Source organism: Uloborus diversus, chromosome 1 (genome assembly GCF_026930045.1).
Source record: "Uloborus diversus isolate 005 chromosome 1, Udiv.v.3.1, whole genome shotgun sequence".
Lineage (NCBI taxonomy): Eukaryota > Metazoa > Arthropoda > Arachnida > Araneae > Uloboridae > Uloborus > Uloborus diversus.
In genome coordinates, this window is record NC_072731.1 from 230,730,616 (window position 1) to 230,749,597 (window position 18,982).

Here is an 18,982-nt window from a genome sequence, read left to right on the forward strand (position 1 = left end):
ATTCAAATACCTTTTTATGTCTTTTGTTCTGATATAATCGCATCGTAGACCAGGTCCATAACATACGGCCCTCAAAAAGATATTTTTCTGCTTGCAGGAAGCTTACAAATTGAAAAAAAACCTTTTAAATTTGTTAATTTGTGTCCTTTTAGCATTTTTATAAAAAGCTAAGTGCATCAAAAACCACCACCAAGTGCTTTATTAATAAAAGAATATTCTTGGGTATATGAGAGGAGGAAGGGGACTAATACTAATTTGCCCATCTGAATTGAAATATTGTTGGATTGTTGGCTTACCTTGCCTCCAAAAATTTACAATGCCACCCTTGAGTAAAAAAGGTTAGAAACTTCTAGCATAGACTACAGAAAGGAAAATTTATATGAAATGGATATTTTAGAAAGCTAGTAATTTAATGTTAACATGTATTGACCTTGCATCTCACTGAAGTGAAATTTCAACTATACAAATGATTACAAGTTTGCAAAAAAATGACTCTTAATATGAGCACTAACATGTTAAATGTAATATTACTTAATTAACAATATAATATCAGTTATATTTTTATATTTTTTAAAAGATGTGATTGAGTCAAATACAAATAAAATATGTCTTTTCTTACTTATGGTAAAGCTATATTATTTTCATGATGATACGAAATAATGCAAATAGAAAATAGAAATGTTTAATGGGAAAGGGAAAAAATCGTGGTATTTAAATATAAGAAATGTAATTGAAAGCTCATATTTTCCAAAATAAATTTGAATTGTATGAAATACATCAAAAGGAAAAAAGAAGCTGTAAATTGACAAAATTATGAACTTCTCTGATACTATTACAGTCAAACCTTACTGATGAAAAATTGCTTAACGTGAAATATTGCTTTACAGGAAATACTTGTTAGGTCCTGTGAGTTAACCGTTTCACCGCCGAACTATTGACGGAAGATCAAATTTGAGTAATTTTTAGAAATTATGTCTATTTATGTCTAGTAAATACAGAAATAAAATAAAATTTCCAGAAAAAAAATTTTTGCTATGTTTTTCAGTGTGTTCCATTTTTGGAACATTGGCGCTTTGCATGAAGTTTTTTTTTTCAGAGAATTTTTTTAAACTAAGAGGTTTTGAATGCGATTTTTATCTTAGCATACTTTATTACGGAAAAAATAATATTTTAAATTGCATTTATGTATATACCAGAATTCAGAAAATCCAATACATAAATATCTAATGCCCATGATATGAAAGGAAGCATTGCTGGTGAAGTCGTTTGTCGCCATGGAAACATTTGTTAGTCGTATTTTTTTTGTACACCGCACAACGTCCTTGGGATGCAGATACAATATAATGTCCATCAGACATTCTTGATTGTTTATGTAAATGACAACGAGGCCGTGGATAACTTTCCACTTGTACTTTTCTTCTTAGGAGGTGAGTTGTTATTTCTCTTCGGAACTCTAAATGCTTCATCTTGACTTTGTGTAACTGACAATGAAGTAACCAACTAGCTACAACTGAAATATTCAGAGCATTACTAAAAAGATTCCAACACCATTTTTTATTCCTCAAATGAGGTCTGTAGCTCCCTAAAAGTTTATCCAAGACGTCCACACACCCCATTCCTTCATTGTATCTCTTGAGGTTGAGGCACATCTATCTTGCATTTCTGCACATTTGAGTAATGTTTTACAGATGCAAGTGACTCATGTGTATAACAATTAGATGCTGCTGTAACCAATGCATTATCATTTCAGCTGCACACGTACACTGATCCATCAAATCGATAGTCAAAATTTCCTCGATCTTCTTTAGAAAGGTTTTTTTGGATTTCAGTGGACAATGGTCAGCTCGGTTTTCACGAATTGTTCCTGTTGCTCATACACCTTTTTTGATAGCTGAGAAATTAAGTCATATGATGTAAAAAATTTATCAAGTTCATGCTTAGACGTCTCAGTCAAAACTGATAACAGATCATTTACATCTAATGGATCCTAATTGCACATCAGGGGATCCTTCTTTTTTGCCTGAATAAATCTCCAAGGAATATGGGTATCCACTTGAAGAGCACAGCATCCAAATTTTGAAGCCGAATCTTACTGGTTTTCCTCTAATAAACATTTTACATGAATGCCGACTGTAGTAGGGAACCCTAGATTCATCTATGCTCAATTTTTCATGAAATACACCAAATTGTTGAAGGTTTTTACACAATTCTTCGTAAATAGGGTATACTTTTCCAAGTTTGTCATTTTGTTTTAATTCATGGTTGTCCATCAAATGAAAGTTGTTTTTTATTTTTCGAAAACTATTTCAAGGCATAACTGTTTTTACAATTGGCACAGATGTATCTTCTGCGCTGCTCTAATACATATCTTCAGAAGGAACGGAATGGTACCCACTCAATAGCAGAAAACCAAAAAATTGTACGATTTCATCTCTGTCAACATCTATTGATTCTCCTTTTTTGCAATGCATACAAGTTTGTCATATTTGCTCAAAGGTAAAATTTTAAAAAATAAATCAATTGGAGATAAATCCACTATATTCGGAAATGCGTGTCGAAGCGGTTCAATACTTTCTGACGAAATCAGTTTCTGAAAATTAGCTTTCTTCTCCCAAGTTAAATCCATTTTCATTCTTTTTCTACTTTTATTTCCTGATAATTCCAACTTTTTCTTTTTTCCGTTTTCATTCGCTTTTTACTTTTATTACTTAATGATTTTAGACTTTGTTCTTCCTCCGATTTTTTTTGTTAAATTTTCACGAGAGTTGGCGGAAAAAATGTCCACCTGTCCACATACATCAATTGGTGTAGTATGTTTTAACTCGTCTTCTAGAATGTCTTCTTCCTCAATGATATTGCCTGGTTCATTAGGGGGTAACTGGCATATATCTACATCTGACAAATCCGAATCTGACAATGTCTCTAAATAAGCCACAGCTTGTTCTACAGTAAGAAATCTTGTAGACATTTTTTAACATTTATGAACATTTGGTATATGTCCAACAGAATTTCGTTACGCTCAAAAACAAAGCTAGCGAATTATTGAACTGCATTTAAAATATGAAGAATAAAACGCTCACTAATATTTTTTATTATCACGTGACAATGCAGCTGTCTGAGCAGGTTGGATTCGGAGCCATATAGTCCATCAAACAGTAGACTGTTATTATTTTCTTTGCTAACGAAACGTCATATCCTTTCAAAATATAAACTTACTTGGTTTCGCCAACATCTACACCAGAGTACATTCAAAATGAGAAGAATAAAGAAACATATATTACGAAAAATGAAATTTCCCTTTTGAAGTCGAACGATTTACTTCTTGGAAATTTGACTCCCTAAAAGCGCCAATGTTCCAAAATTGGAACATGCTATTTTGAAGGGTTACACCTTTTGGAAATATCATTGTACATTTCTACAAGCATTTTAAAATCATACATTGAAGTATTTTTCACAACTATAATAAATATCATCACATTTTCGGAAAAAGCCAATTTTTGGTAAATTTTATAAGAAAAAGTTGCAGAAAGCTAAAAAAAAACTCTCATCTTTGAAAAATCGCAATAAATAATTGAAAATATATAAACAATCAAGCAGGAAATCAAAAAATACTTTGAAATAAGACTAAACTGTGTTAAAAAAAAAACTTTTTTATTTTAACGTTATTTCTTGGGAAAATTTTCAGTTAAATATGATGTTCCATTTTTGGAACATTGGCGGGTAAACGGTTAATTATCATTTAATAATTTATAGGTTAACATGTAATAATTATCATAGTTCTGTGAAACCATTTTGAGAAATTAGAAAACTTGAGTATTAATTTCGTAAAAAAAATTCAGTTTGTTTCTGATGCCATTTGGTATTTTTTAAAGCAACATTTTTCAGCATTCAAGAAGTGCAGTTAAAAATCTTGAAATAATAATAATATTTAAATTTTGTGCATTTGAAAAGATAGGTCTATGTATGTGGTTCTCAGAACTAAAGAGGTTAAGTTTAAATATGAATAAGGAAGTCGATAAGTGTCAATTATCATTTTAACAAACTTTAAAAGTTTTCTATTTAAATGGAGGAGTCGTATATATTGTATATTTTATTTTCCGTACGTTTTCAATTTCCAAATATCATGGTTTTTTTTTCCTTAGGCCTTTCTTTACATATTGGGTTACAACTGTCCAGATACTAGTCACTGTGATTTCTCTTGCGGTGTATGGATTTGGACCATTTGGGGTTAGAAAAACACAGCGTTCTGGTGAGGTAAAGTCATTTTCAATCTTAATTTTGTGTTACTGAGTGCATTTGTGAGATTTATTATGTTTTAATGAATAAAATAAATTCATGCTATTTAAGTTCTTTTTTTTTTATGTATTTAGCTCCTTCAGCTAAATGAATTCTTTAATTTTTGATGTTTCATTTTTGGTCTCATCTGTTGTCTTCAGATAGGATTTTCTTAAAAATCATTCATCAATAATCTCATTAAAATAAATAAATAAATAATAAATAAATAAATTATTTACTTAATATTATTTTTTACTTTATTGCTTGAACTTATTATTTTAATTTACCCTAATATTCCTTAATTTGTGTGAGTGAAAAATTTGAATTTACTTTTCTGTTAGTTTATAAATGTTTAATGTTGAAAACAAAATATGATTTCTATGTTTGTATTATAAATGTGTATATTTGTTTCACCAGGTTATGGTTACTAGTCTTCATTTGCAACAAGTTGATTATTTAGAGCCAGATAACTTTTGGCTTGGTCCAAGAGCGGTAAGTTAATTTTATTTATTACTTACTTAAAAAGTTTTAAAGTTATCAGTCAGTAAAATTTTATTTTTATTCATTTATTTATTTATTTGTGTGATGTAATTTTTTTAATAAATAAAAATAAATTAGTGTTTTAATTAAACATAACTACATTTTATTCATTAGTAGCATGGGAATACCTACTATTCTTTAGTAAGGTATTTATGTATTTTCTACATTGAGTTTGTTATCTCCCGTACTAAAATCAATAATTGTACAATTTTCAGGCTGATCTGGTGCATTTAGGGGCCAAATTTACACCATGTATGCGGAAAGATAAAAGTATTTTTGATTCTATATATAAAGACAGGGAAAGAGAAAGAGACACTGCATGTTGTGTTCGGAATGATCAGTCAGGATGTGTGCAGACTTCTCGAGATAAATGCTCGGTGAGTTATCATAAATTTTACATGTTTATATATAAAATAAATTTGGTTTTTGATTTGAGGGGGGAAAAACAAATGTGGTATGTATGAGGTAATACAATAAAAATAGCAAATTAGGTTTTAAAGTGTTATATTTAATTTTATATCTGTTTAATACTTGCAGTGTACAAAACAAACAAGCAAGAAAGTAAAATTAAATTTAGCTATTTGATCAATAAGTAATGTACCAAACCTTCTTGAATGAAATTACTTTTTATTTCAAGAAAATGTTATTGCCCTTCTAATTAGGCCTGTGGATCATGTAAAAATGCGAGAAGACACCCTTTGTACTAGAAGTAAACAATGAAATTTTGCATGGTACCGTAATTCTATGAACCTGAACCATAGTGAACCATTTTTTTAATACTTAGAACACGAAATGGTGAATGCCAATACAGTAGATGCCGGTTAATTGAATCAACCGCTTTACTGAATCAAATCATCAAAAACAGAACGAAATCCAGGTTTTTTGGATTAGCCGCTTTATTGTATCAACTGCTTTATGGAATCAAAACTGTTCAGAATAAACATGATCCATATAAGCGGCCTCCACTGTAGTTATCCTCAAAATTTAAACAAAAATGAAATTTTTATCTGAAATTCACATTTAAAAGTAATGCATAACTCAATTTTATTTTGATTAAAAAAGCATTTATAATGTCAATATTTCTGTTGATTCTTGCACTTAAGTACATTTTAAATTAAGTTTCTCTGTATATTAAAACATCTTTTCTGTGTTAGCTTTTTTTTACTCTAACAGCATAGAAAAAAAGCACAGCAAAAAAGTGCATATCAATAGATATTGAAATGCATTATTTTTTCCCTGCTATATCTTGAACAAATTTTTTTTTATCGAAATGGTGCTTAATACGTGACCAAAGTATTGAAGCTTAAGTTTTAATCTTGTTTTTATTTCATGTTATAAATAAAAAAATTTTGTATTTTAATCCTGAGGCAGAGTAACAATAAACTCGAGCCACCTAGTGTATAGGTAGAACAGATCTTCTGGTACAAGTCTTGTAGCACAATGGTGTAGTACAGGTTATCTCAAGAAGTTGACTTAATGAAGTTGTTGACATTTGATTTCAGCTGACCAAATTATGAATGCATTGGTCTCCATGGTAGTTTTGAGTTGTCCATCCATATCAGTGTTCACTATGTACCTTTACTTTCATGATTGTTTGTCTACAAATATTTGCGTCTTTAAAAGTGAGAATATAAATATTCTCCATGTTTCTAGTTTTTTAATGACCAGTTTTTGCAATTTGGAATATTTATTAATATATTTTTAAGAATACAATTTATTTTGAAAGGAAAATATTGAACTGAAGTGTCTAAAATTGTCAAGGAAAAAATATTTTTCAAAGTATCGTGTTTATATATATATATATATATATATATATATATATATATATATATATATATATATATATATGTATATGTATTCAAAAGGTGGTTAAATTTTTTTTCCGAAGTTAATTTTACTTGTTTCATTTTTCTTACTGATATGAAACAAATTCTAATCAAATATGTAATGCAACTGTTTTTGTACTTGACATTAGATTATGAAATTCTTATCACATAAAAATGTTATTTAAATTTCTGAATTATTTCATCCATGATTTATTGTCATAAATACTGTTGAAATTAGATTTTAGATTCATATGAAACATTTCTATTGACTTTCTTAATATTTATTCTCTTAATGAAAATTAAATTTTCATTTTCTTTTATTCTCTTTGCTTCTAAAGTTGGCTCAAGGACTTCATTCAGGGGTAGGAACTTGCTTTTTACTCTATGCATGATTTTCTGAATGCATTGCCTCAAAATTCCTGAATGTTTCTTTGGACAATTATTTAATATGTTTTTCAATATCACAAATGTACATATATTGTAATTTTATGAACCAAATCATTAATTTAGTCATATTTTAATAAAATGTTCTTTTATTTATGCTTGTATTATGTATAGATATTTGTATGTTTACCATTAACATGTAATTTCTATATTTATCTATATTGATTTATAAATTCAAGCATGATGAAATAGATTTTGTTTAGTAAGTATACTACTTCAGTGCACATCTGGACAGGGCTGGCCTTAGCAAATGCAAGGCTCAATTGGAGAATTCTTGGCCCTATCACTCATGTTCTTTCAGGTTTCTATATCCCAGAATTGTTAAAAATAATGAAAGAGTAAATTAAATAACTCCCAACAAATGGAGGGGATTCAAAACGCATGAAATAAGTTTTAACACTGAGATTTTTTTCTCTGCTATTTATTGTGTTGTACGAAAGGTAAAAACCAAAGTTACAAGTACTGAAAGTGCAATTTTAAACTAGCTTTGGTAACACTAGAAGTAAGATGGAGCTAGGTGAACGCAGGAGCTCCGAGTGGAAGATTTTCGTTATTGAAGTCTTAAAGCAGTTTCATTTAGGAGAAAAGATTCTGGGGAAGGGAACTTTTCCTCCTGCACTCTGAGAAATTTTCAAAACTGATATTAAAAATTGTAAGTGTATGTATATTTTGGTAAAATTAAAAGAAACAGGGTTTGGGTTTGCTAAAGAATTATTACCTAAATCAAAGTCAAATTTAGTCTAACTTTGTTAAATAATTAATGGGAAACACTATAAATGGTATACGCCCAAAATGTCGCGGCCAAAATGTCGCGGGCCAAAATGTCGCGGGCCAAAATGTCGCGGCCAAAATGTCGCCGTCCCAAAATGTCGCCGTCCGAAAATGTCGCCGGTCCAAAATGTCGCCGTCCCAAAATGTCGCCGTCCCAAAATGTCGCCGTCCCAAAATGTCGCCAGTCCAAAATGTCGCCGGTCCAAAATGTCGCCGGTCCAAAATGTCGCCGGTCCAAAATGTCGCCGGTCCAAAATGTCGCCGGTCCAAAATGTCGCCGGTTCAAAATGTCGCCTGTCCAAAATGTCGCCGGTCCGAAATGTCGCCGGTCCAAAATGTCGCCGGCCCAAAATGTCGCCAGTCCAAAATGTCGCCAGTCCACAATGTTGCCGGCCCAAAATATCGCCGGTTCAAAATGTCGCCAGTCCAAAATATCGCCGGTTCAAAATGTCGCCAGTCCAAAATGTCGCCGGTCCAAAATGTCGCCGGCCCAAAATTCTATAGTTCAATTGGTACGAAAAATTTAAATGTACGTCGATGCTTTTCAGCATAAAAGTTGCGAAAGAATATTAATTGCCTTTCAAAGTAAGTTCCTTCAAAAATTCCAAACGTTTTCTCCTGTCTTAATTCGTAAGCATCAGATTAATTCCAGAAAATTAATAGTTTTCAGAAAAACATACGTTTTTCTGTATACTATTAAGAACGTAAACATGCGAAAGGCTGCTGCAACGGATTTCTCTTTCTCGTTTAATCTGATTAATAATAATACTCAAGATGTAAAGCAAAGGATCAAGATGTAACGCAAGGATTCAGACAAAAAATTGGTATGGAAGTAAAACTAAACTGTTCTAAAGGCGAATGAAAGAATATTGAGGCGCTATGTGAATATGGCAAGAGAATAGGCGGTTTGTATTTTTTGGCGTAATGAAGTAAAAACAAATAACTTCTTCACTCTAGCATATTATTACCTTAGCGACAAGTCAGTAATTTAGGGGATCAGGCGGAATGGCCCCCGACTTTGAATTTTTTTTATATATATACAAGTGGAAGTGCTTTTTATAGCAATCCTATGAAATTTGCATTGGTTATATGCCCGTTATCCTCCCTCTCCCCTTTCACTAGAAAAATTCGAAATCACGGGCCAGGGTGGAAATCAAGTAGAAAGGTATCTTAATGAAATTTAATTTTCTCATAGATTTTTTAACATCACCCTAAGAACTGTAAAAAAAACTGTACGTTTTCAGTGAGATATACGTTGGTTAAAGTAAGATCAAAACTGTTCTGAGACTTTTTCTGGAAATGAAACTGAAGAAGTTTAACAAGACTGCTCGAGACCTTCCTCTGAGAGGACATTTGTATGTCCTTTGCGACCGGGATTTTGGGACAGCAAAACAAATGTTTAACAGAGATGACAGATTATTGCCGTGGAAACTCTGTCTTATGAGTAAAATTCTGAAATTACGTCGAAATCTTCACCGTCAAATCTTTTGAAATCAATGAAACCCGTAATTGCTAAAACAGGTGTCTTTCACTCAGATTTTTGAAAAACGACTCTACGCGATGACAAATATTTTCAATTCTCAACATTCATGAAATTTATATATTCGATAGAACATCAAGGGGGACAATTTCAGAACAGCTATTTTATTAGAGGTTTTCAAGAGGATACTTTCATGCTTGCGAAGTAGCGCTTGTCAGCTGAATCACATTTTCCAATTTTAAATAGAAAAGAAAAAATTTCACAATGTAGGGTGAAATAACTGATATCAATGAGATTATTCAGATCAATTTTGACCTAGACATATTTTTAAAATGAGTTTCAAAAAGTAATAGTTCTAGCTCAATATAGCTTGGTAATTCAGAAAGAAAAGAATACTGATAATAATAATAATAAACAAATAAGTTTTTCCCTCTCTGAAAAAAATGCTGTTTTAATTATTGAATTTTTACTACGCAAATTGTATGAGAATGCGAACTCAGTTTTTATTTAACACCCACGCTAGTTAAAGTGCTACAAAAATGAGAGGAATACACGGCTAATTTAGATTTTATTGATATCTTGCTCAACCTCTCATATTTAAATTCAGTATATTTTTCATTGTTTATTTAATTACACTGACTCACGTAAACGATTACGAAACTCAACTTAGAACGAAAATAAGGCTTGTTTTCGTTTAATTTCACTTGCATACTACATTTTTGTATGAATCCTCGCATTACTTCTTAAGATATAGCAGTCACATAAAACGATTAAAAATATTCGGTGATCCATCCTTTTGGGATGACTGAAGCCAAAAATAAATGAGCAACTCGCCCTTTAAGATATACCTGTAGACCAAATTTTGTCTTAACCCTTGTACAGTAGACCCTCGTTTTACGCGGGTGTTATGTTCCACGGAAATGCTGCGTAAATCGAAACCACGTAAATTGAGACCTAATATAAAAAATAGGGAATGGGTTCAAAATAGGGATTAGGTTCCGTAGATAAAAAAATACTTCATTCTAGTGATGACTAATTGTATGAAAAGTTTAATGTGTACTTATATCGATTTTTATGCATAATATGCATAAAGAAAACAAACTAATTTCGTGTTCTGTTTATGAAGAAGAGCTGGCTATGATAGTCTTTTGGTAGTCATTAAGAATTTTTCCTCTAATTCTTTGCTGAGCATTAACGCATTCATGACCACTTGCGTCATTTCCTTGATAAAATCTTCCTTTACTAACAAATCAGAAAAAAGATTATTTCTATTGTCTACGAATGGTTCAAAATTTTCAATGTGAGCGTTTTTGGTTGTGTGTCACCGGAGTCGGTATCCTCGTTGGTTTTGACCTCCTTTGTCACTCCTAAAAGCTCTTCTTCCAGTGAGTTCTGAACTGTGTGAGTTTAATCACTTTACTTCTATAATGGAAAAAGCTCTGGAACCAATCGCATAAAATGTCTCCAAAGACCCAAGTTCGATTATTAGCACGCCAAAATGCAGTTAGTTACGAGTAATCTGCAATCTATATGAGCTTGGCTTTTGAAAGAGAGGAAAATGTTACCTGTTTGCATTGCCGCATCAGCGTAAAACCGAAACTCATCTGCGTAAATAAAATAAAGGTGTCAAATCTTCAACCGCGTATAATCGAAACCGCGTAAAATAAACCTGCTGAAAACGAGGGTCTACCGTATTACTTTTTGAGATATATCAGTCACAGATAAAAAAAAAGAAAGGAAAAAAAACATTCGATTGCTCCACCCTCTGGTGTTATTGGCCCCAAAATCTGTCCCCCTGCTGCTTCCTAACATTTTATTTGATTCCGTTCATCATTTTTTGAGCAATGACAGTCACGCATATAGATGAAAACGTTCAGTTACTCCACTATCTTGAACGAATTGACGCAAAAAAACCACGCAGCCCTAAATCATATATGGGTACTTGCGGGTATCGTTCGAATTCTTACCACAGGTTTTGACGTAGAATGGCCCCAAAAAATCGTTCACATACAAACGCACACTATTCTTGAAGAAAAGTTTTAAAAAATTTATCGAACGTCGGAACTGAACGCCGTCAGAACGTTTTACAGTTGGTAGATAGCGAGTCACAAGAAATAAGATAACGTAACGCTTGTATTCTATTTGTTTGCTGAAAAACAGCCGAGAGTTGCGAATCAAAACGGAATAATCTTTTTAGAATTCATCAAGAAACTCAGTTAGTTTAGTCCCATTTTTAACGAAGACATTCATTAAAGGCAGTAATCATTTATTCTGCAAATTTGGTGTTAAACAGCATTTTTGTACATTTGCATTTTTCTTACCAACTGAATGAGCGAATTTTGGTTCTACGACATTTTGGCCCGGCGACATTTTGGCCCGGCGACATTTTGGACAGGCGACATTTTGGCCCGGCGACATTTTGGCCCGGCGACATTTTGGCCCGGCGACATTTTGGACAGGCGACATTTTGGCCCAGCGACATTTTGGGCCGGCGACATTTTGGATCGGCGACATTTTGGACAGGCGACATTTTGGACCAGCGACATTTTGGCCCGGCGACATTTTGGGCCGGCGACATTTTGGATCGGCGACATTTTGGACAAGCGACATTTTGGACCGGCGACATTTTGGCCTGGCGACATTTTGGACAAGCGACATTTCGGCCCGGCGACATTTTGGACCGGCGACATTTTGGCCGCGACATTTTGTTCCGCGACATTTCGGTGGCGACATTTTGACCCCAAACCCTATAAATTGACTAGGACCTGACAAACCGTGCCCAGAGCCTTTTCTTGATCACTTTTGCATTTATTTTTTAATGTACTTTGAATACTTTGACCCCTCTGAAGTTATCTGCTTTTTCTCTTCGTGAAACTTACTGGTTATTTATTTATTATACTTTCTTTTGAGTTTTTTCACTCTATTTTCATAGCAAACATATTTTGTGAAATAAAACTTATATTTGAGATTTTTTTTTTTTTTTTTTTTTTTTTTTTTTTTTTTTTTTTTTTTTTTTTTTTTGCAATTGAAGCACATTTTTCTTAAAACCACTTTCCCATGTTATAATTTTGCTTGCCATTTTTGAAGTTCTTATTTCGTAGTAGTAGCAAATGAATTTCCTATTTTCATAGTATCATTATTTATTATGTATGTACTATGTACTTTTATCATTGACCATGGAAACATGAAACATATATTTTTATTTTAAGGAGTTGATATCATCTTGGAAAAAATGGGACACAGTAAAACCTGGTCCTCCGAGATGGACATCTAATCCAACATCTATAGCAAGGGATAGGTTAGGAACTCATAAAAGACTTTCTGGATCTGTCTGTGGTCAAGATCCAAGGTAAGCTCCAACGTTTTTTTCAACTGACTTATGTGTAGCCATACATATAAATATGTTACATGTGTTCCCGGTAGCAGAAACAGTGTGATGTGCATCGCAGTTTCTGGAGAAAGTCTGCAGACTATTTCATAGTTTTGAGCAAAAATCCCGTAACATTTTTGAAAAGTCTTAAAATTTCAGCTAATAAACATTTGTACTGTATTTTCTGGTATGTAATGTATTTATCAGAGCTGATTTGGATTTTATAATTAATTGAACAGGGGTTGAACTTTATAAAAATTAAGTCACAGGTCCTTACCAGTGACTGCAAGATTTCATCGGTCCGCTCTTGCTCCCTGATTTAAAAAAATAAATAAATAATAAAGAAAACAGGCAAAAATAAGTTAAACAAGATACAGTAATATGACAAATTGAGTCAATTAGCAGTTTTCAATTGACAACAGACATCTTGCTGTTCTCCAATACTGGTAAAGGAATTAAGGGACAATTTTCCTATCTTCATTTGCCAACTTTCAAATGTAGATGGCGCGGATTTTCACTCGGTTTATAGGGGGGGGGGGAATAAAGTGCCCTCTCTAAACAGCTTCACACAGAGGGGAGTAATTAGGCGCTAATAGCTGTCACGAGAACCGAACCCCTCTCTCCCTTCAGGCAAATGCAAAGCTGAAGACTGGTTTGCTCTTTCAACATTTCTCAGGATGTAGTTGAAGAGCAACAAATGGTCAAATTTTAGCTTTCAAGTGATTTTTGTGATGCAGTAGTGGGAATTAGTTTTTCTGAAAGGTATTGACATCAGGGCCCAATTTCCCAATAGGCCTAAGGATGCCAAAATTTTCAGGGGCGGCAAATTTTGCTTTAAGCACATTTTTCTTTAAATTCTTTTTTAATTCTTATTTTTTTGGTCTTAAAAGTAAAATATTAGCATTTTTTCATTTTTCAAAGTTACAATTTTTTCTTGTCATTTAATAATGATTACTTTCACACATCATATGAAAATCAAATGTGTTTCAATCAGGGTAATTGATCAGCGTAAAACAGTAAATGAAGTCGAAAAGAGGGTGTCAATTTCAGAAAGTGTCGTTGCGTTTATCGAGAAGTCGAAACAAGATTGGAGTTTGACAAAGGATTTTAGTACTATACTTAAGTTTATTCAATGCTGGTTTCTTGAATGATTGACGTTTATTTTCTTTTTTACATTATTAATATTTAAAAATTGTATTCTGTTAATATTAAGTCTCGAAGATAAATAAAAATGAATGACGAATGAAAAAGGCTGATTGCTTTTAACTAAAGGAAACATGCTAAATTAAAAACCGAAGAACAAAAAAGTCATCAAAACTTTTTTAAACATTTTTTTTTTCAAATATGCAGTTTTCAAAAGCGGAAACTTTAGACTCTTTGCAATGTATTCCAGTTACAATTTACTAATGAAATACCATTGAACAGTGAGGAGTTGTAAGAACACAAGTGAGTTAACGTAATAACAGAGTAAATTATTCAAATCGTGGATTCGTAGATGAAAAAAATAATAGGATAAAGATTCTGCTAAAAATAAAGATGACGACTGGTAAAATGGTTAACGCACAAGACATTAAAGTTCAGTGCTCATCAAAGATTCAGCGATATAGATATTAAATAATTAAACTGGGTTTGATTCCAAAACACAGTTTTGTTCAAAAGAGCACGTAAACGTAACTTTTTTTTCAAAAAGTAACAGAATTCATTCGGAATGTAATCGTGTTTTTTTTTCCCCTCTAAATTCAAAATGTCTTTTTGAGAAAACAATGAAACAACAAAGAAGTTATTTTTTTTTCTTCTGAAAATAAAGATGCTGTCTTATGTGAAACATACTAACATGCGTAGCATTCGAGAAAAATCTCGGTTACTCTTTATCTCCCCATTTGTCATCATTATATTTTCTCTTATAGATCTAACTCAAGTCTACATAGGCGTAGGAAGCGGGGGAGCTTGAGCTCCCTCTATAATATTTCAGACCGGCTCAGCTCCCCCTAAAAAATTCTCACAGTATAGCTTTTTGCAGTACATTGTCTACCTCAAATCTGATTTCAAAAATGCGATCTAACCGACAAAGAAAGGGGAGAGATGGAGTGGTTAGTATGATCAGTACATTTGGGTTTCCCTCTTTTCAAACCTTTCGATTCCCGGAAGAAAAAAAGTATTAAAGACAAGTTATCTACATAGGGCTGTTTTCCGCCCTCTCCACTTCGAGCTCGTCTTTCGCACGTGTATTACACATTACACTGTAGCGTAGCTCAGTTTAAATGTTCTTAGTTTTGCATGCCATTTGTATCTCACACTTTCGCTAAAAAGAGATAATTGTGAGTCAGTTTGGCATTGAAATATGAAGGTGCTCCAGACATGTATCAAAAAGAAGGTTTCTAAGGTAAACTTACTCAATTTTAGCTTTACAGAAACTTATCTCATTTTAAGTTATCTGACCTCCCGGACGCTATTTAAAGATTTTCCAGCGAATCCTTTTAGATTCGTTGATTAAAATAAACTTGCAAAATATAACACGAAAGTGAAACTAAAATACCGAGTGGTCATACAATATTTTTATGTATTGCAATTATTAAAAAAAAAAAGGAAAGGAAAAAAAAGAAAAGAAAAACAATGCAGAGAGAGAGAGAGAAGAGGGGGGAGAAAAGAAAAAAGCCCAATGTACAAACATATTTATTTAGCATTTTTTAATCCATCGTTTCTTTCTCTTTTTTATTTTTTTCATTTCTTCATAAGAAGTCCAGCCCCAACCAAAGAAAATTCTTTAGCGAGTTCTCAAAAGATTAACAATGTAGTTTTAGAACAAAAAATAGTTCAAAACTAATTTTCGAGGGATTATGATCGTATGTTTCGGGTGTTAAATTCCATGTTTCGATCAAAAGATACGATCAGATAGCGAAAATATCATTGTTCGATAGTCTATCGAAACCAAAAGTGATCTTCTGACAGGGGGCATAGACTAAAAGTCTGAGATACAAATTCTTCGAACAAATTTTTAAAATTCTATAAAAGTTACATTTATTATTTTTGATTGTAAATATTGTCAGAAGAAACAACCTAAATAAGTGACATACCCAGAAATTACTTTTGCGGATACATATCATTACTGTGATTTAAAAAAAAAAAAAAAAAACAATTTCCAGAACTATTCCACGGTAAAAACTAAAAAAAAAAAACTTTTTATCCATTATTTTGTTATATCTAAAAGCCTGAGGGATTAATTTTTTCATGAAGTTAAAAATTTGCAAAGATAAATATAATTTAAAGAATTCTAAGGTACTACGACACAGAAACAAAAATTCTCACTAATCAAAATCGGTGAAATCTTCATTAGAATATTTTAAAAAAAAAAACTTGTAACACTAATAAATAATTGTAAACACTGTTACGATGTTAAAAACAGTGCGAGTTTATTGAAAACAAAATTTTTTTGAACATTTAGACTTTATGAAGTTACATTTATTCTTCTTTTTTGCTTTCTCAAAATTAAGGATTTTTTTTGTCACAGCTATGTTTTCATGCTAAAAAAAATGCATGTGGAAGAGGGCACTCGAGCACCCCTCAAAATATTTGAGGTTCTGGGAAACTTTTTCATATCCATTTTTACGATTAAAAATTTTCCTTTTCACTTATTATTGTTAGAAAAAAGCACCAACAATATTTCATAGTTTTTCTGAAGTACTTTTACTAACCTTTATCTGAACTATACAACGAACATTTTATTTAAACACATTTCAGGCGCACTGTTTCTCAACTTATTCCTCTGTTTCTAGTTCTCATAAAAGAAAATCTTCTAAATGCTACGCTGCAGAAGCCCTCCCCTACCTCCTAAAATTTTAAAAAGCCTTGCAACATTTGTTTTTAGAGAGCGATTTCCTGAAAATTCCCGGAAGAGAACCCATGACTGAATACCTTGACCTCCACAATATGATAGATTATATAATATTCCCTTCAATTTCAAAACATTGCTATGCCTATAACATTAACAAATATGATCTATCTCGAATAATTTTCGGAGAGCGACACCCGAAACTCTTCTTTCTGATATCAAAAAAGAAGGATGAAAATTCAGTTTTTAAAACTACAATTTCTAAAACTTTAAGGAGAAGGAATCTTTTCCAATAACCTCATTGAGGAACGCTCTCTAAGACTTCAGTTTCTAAAAAATTTCAGAGAGCCTTAGAACCTCCCCCTTTCCCTGACATCATTCAAGACTGTCTTCAATTGCGTTTTTAGAACTTCAATTTTGAAATATTGGGAAAGAGATGTAAATCGATCGAGGACAATTTTAAGCGTAAATTTTAAGCGTAACGCGTTTTAAAGACATAAATTCGAAAATTTTCCAGGGAGGGCATTCCAACTTTTTCTCTCCTTAACACTACCAAAGACCGTCTAAAACTACGTTTTTAGAACTAAGATTTCAGAAATTTTCTGGGGCTAAAGCCCCAGGACCCCCCTATTGATACGTGCGCATCTTCGAGAACTGACCGACCCCCTTCCAAAAACCAGAAGTTTTATTACCTCATTCTCTCCATATACAATTGAGGCAGTGAGAAGCAAAAAGATGTAAGTGGCAAAATTAAAAATTTGGAGATAACCAGTTCAAACAGTAGAGGGACCTCTCCTCTGTCTTGGGGCAAGAGATTGTACTAATAGCCCTGGTAGGTGCTGCTGTACAGCATGATTTAGAAAAAAAATCAATGAAGGCTTACTTGATACGTTTTACTCAAAACTTGAAGTCCACTTACATCCCTTTGCTTCTGACTGCCTGAATTTATATATTAGATATGATTGGAAACATAACTGGAAAAGAGAGAGGAAGACGAAAGGATCGACAATCATTTCAAATAAGAAAATTTTTTTCAAGTGCTCCAACCCCCAAAAAAATCTGGTGGTGCTACTGCTTCTGTCCCTTGGATCCCTATCATGAGCCTCAGCTCCCCCTACTTTTATATAGTTCCTACGCCTCTGCCAGTCTATATCATGTTTCAATAATTCATCTGCGTGCCATTACAAGGAAATGTTTTAAAACTTCAAAGAATGATAGAAAACATGTTTTATGAAACTATAGGGCCATGAAAAATAAATAAATAAATAGATAACCATGCTGTAATTAATTGATAATTGCAAACAGCGGCGTAGCGTAGGTTTCTGCCGCCCGTGGCAGGCACCAAATTTGCCGTCCCTCTTAAATTTCTTTGCTGAATGCCCCCCCCCCCCCAAAAAAAGACATTTTTAACATTTTATAGAACGAAAACAGGATTTTATTATCCAAAATACGTTTTCCATTTTAATATAATATTACGTCAAACAGGAAAAATTGGTTGAAATATTTTTCAAAAATTATTGCATTATGAGCGATAATATTTTCCTTAAATTAAAACATTTAAAGCGTGATCAAAAACTGTACATACTGGTATGCTGGTAGTAATTCTGAAACCTCTTATTGAAAAGAAAAAGAAACAAAAATATGATTACAAATTACCTGTGAGATACACATATTTATACTTGAAAATTTTTTTTCTTAACCTAAACTATTAATTTTCTACTTTTCATCAACGGAAAATCTTTAACAACACTATCAATGTCGATTATATCAGTCTGTTCTGTAAAATGTTTTATGAAATGTCATTACATAAAATAACCCCTTGAATCCAAATATGACCACCGTTTCCCCCTACCTATCCCATTTTGGAGTTTTGGTGATAGTGATACTTCCTCCCCCTCCCAATTTTTTCTGTTTTTGACTGTTTTAAAACCGTTGTTATTATTTGAGTGGGAGAGGGCATAGAGAAAAGAAAAGTTTAAAAACATGAACATTTGTCGCAGGGTGGGACCTTCAAGGTGGAACTCCCCCCCCCCTAAAATATTTAAAAAATCATCAAAACGATCTTTTTTCTTTTTTACCACAATTTTTTGTCGATTGTACTTCTCGATGAAAACTCAAAGTATCGGCTTAACTTCTATGAGCGCCATGTCTGAAAAAATGTGCACGTTAAAAATAAATTAATAAAATAAAACAAATACATATTAAAAAAAAAAAAAAAATCTTGAAGCACCGTATCATGAGTCGCATCACAGATCTTTAGTCACAAACCTTCCCAAATTATTTATATTTACTAAAGTTACAATCACACATATAATATAGATTTCGAATGAAATTAAATCATGCCTATAATTCAGCATTAGTATCTTTATATAAATAAAACGCAAACTCTAAATTTATATGTCCGGGGTAAACTCAGAAAATACCTGACCGATTTCGTTAAAATTTTT

At 32.4% G+C, this 18,982-nt stretch overlaps 1 protein-coding gene across 2 annotated transcripts in view; it reads left to right on the top strand.

Annotated features, from left to right (window-relative positions):
• LOC129234205 (inactive rhomboid protein 1-like) overlaps positions 1 to 18,982 on the top strand; it is a 63,106-nt gene that overhangs the window by 32,543 nt on the left and 11,581 nt on the right. Inside the window, exons 10-14 of one of the 2 annotated variants that reach the window (XM_054868126.1) lie at positions 4,143 to 4,254; positions 4,693 to 4,767; positions 5,031 to 5,192; positions 6,980 to 7,003; positions 12,546 to 12,685. In XM_054868126.1, coding sequence (XP_054724101.1) covers positions 4,143 to 4,254; positions 4,693 to 4,767; positions 5,031 to 5,192; positions 6,980 to 7,003; positions 12,546 to 12,685 — 513 coding nt within the window. The remainder of the gene's footprint in view (positions 1 to 4,142; positions 4,255 to 4,692; positions 4,768 to 5,030; positions 5,193 to 6,979; positions 7,004 to 12,545; positions 12,686 to 18,982) is intronic. The other variant, XM_054868127.1, reaches the window with a different exon arrangement.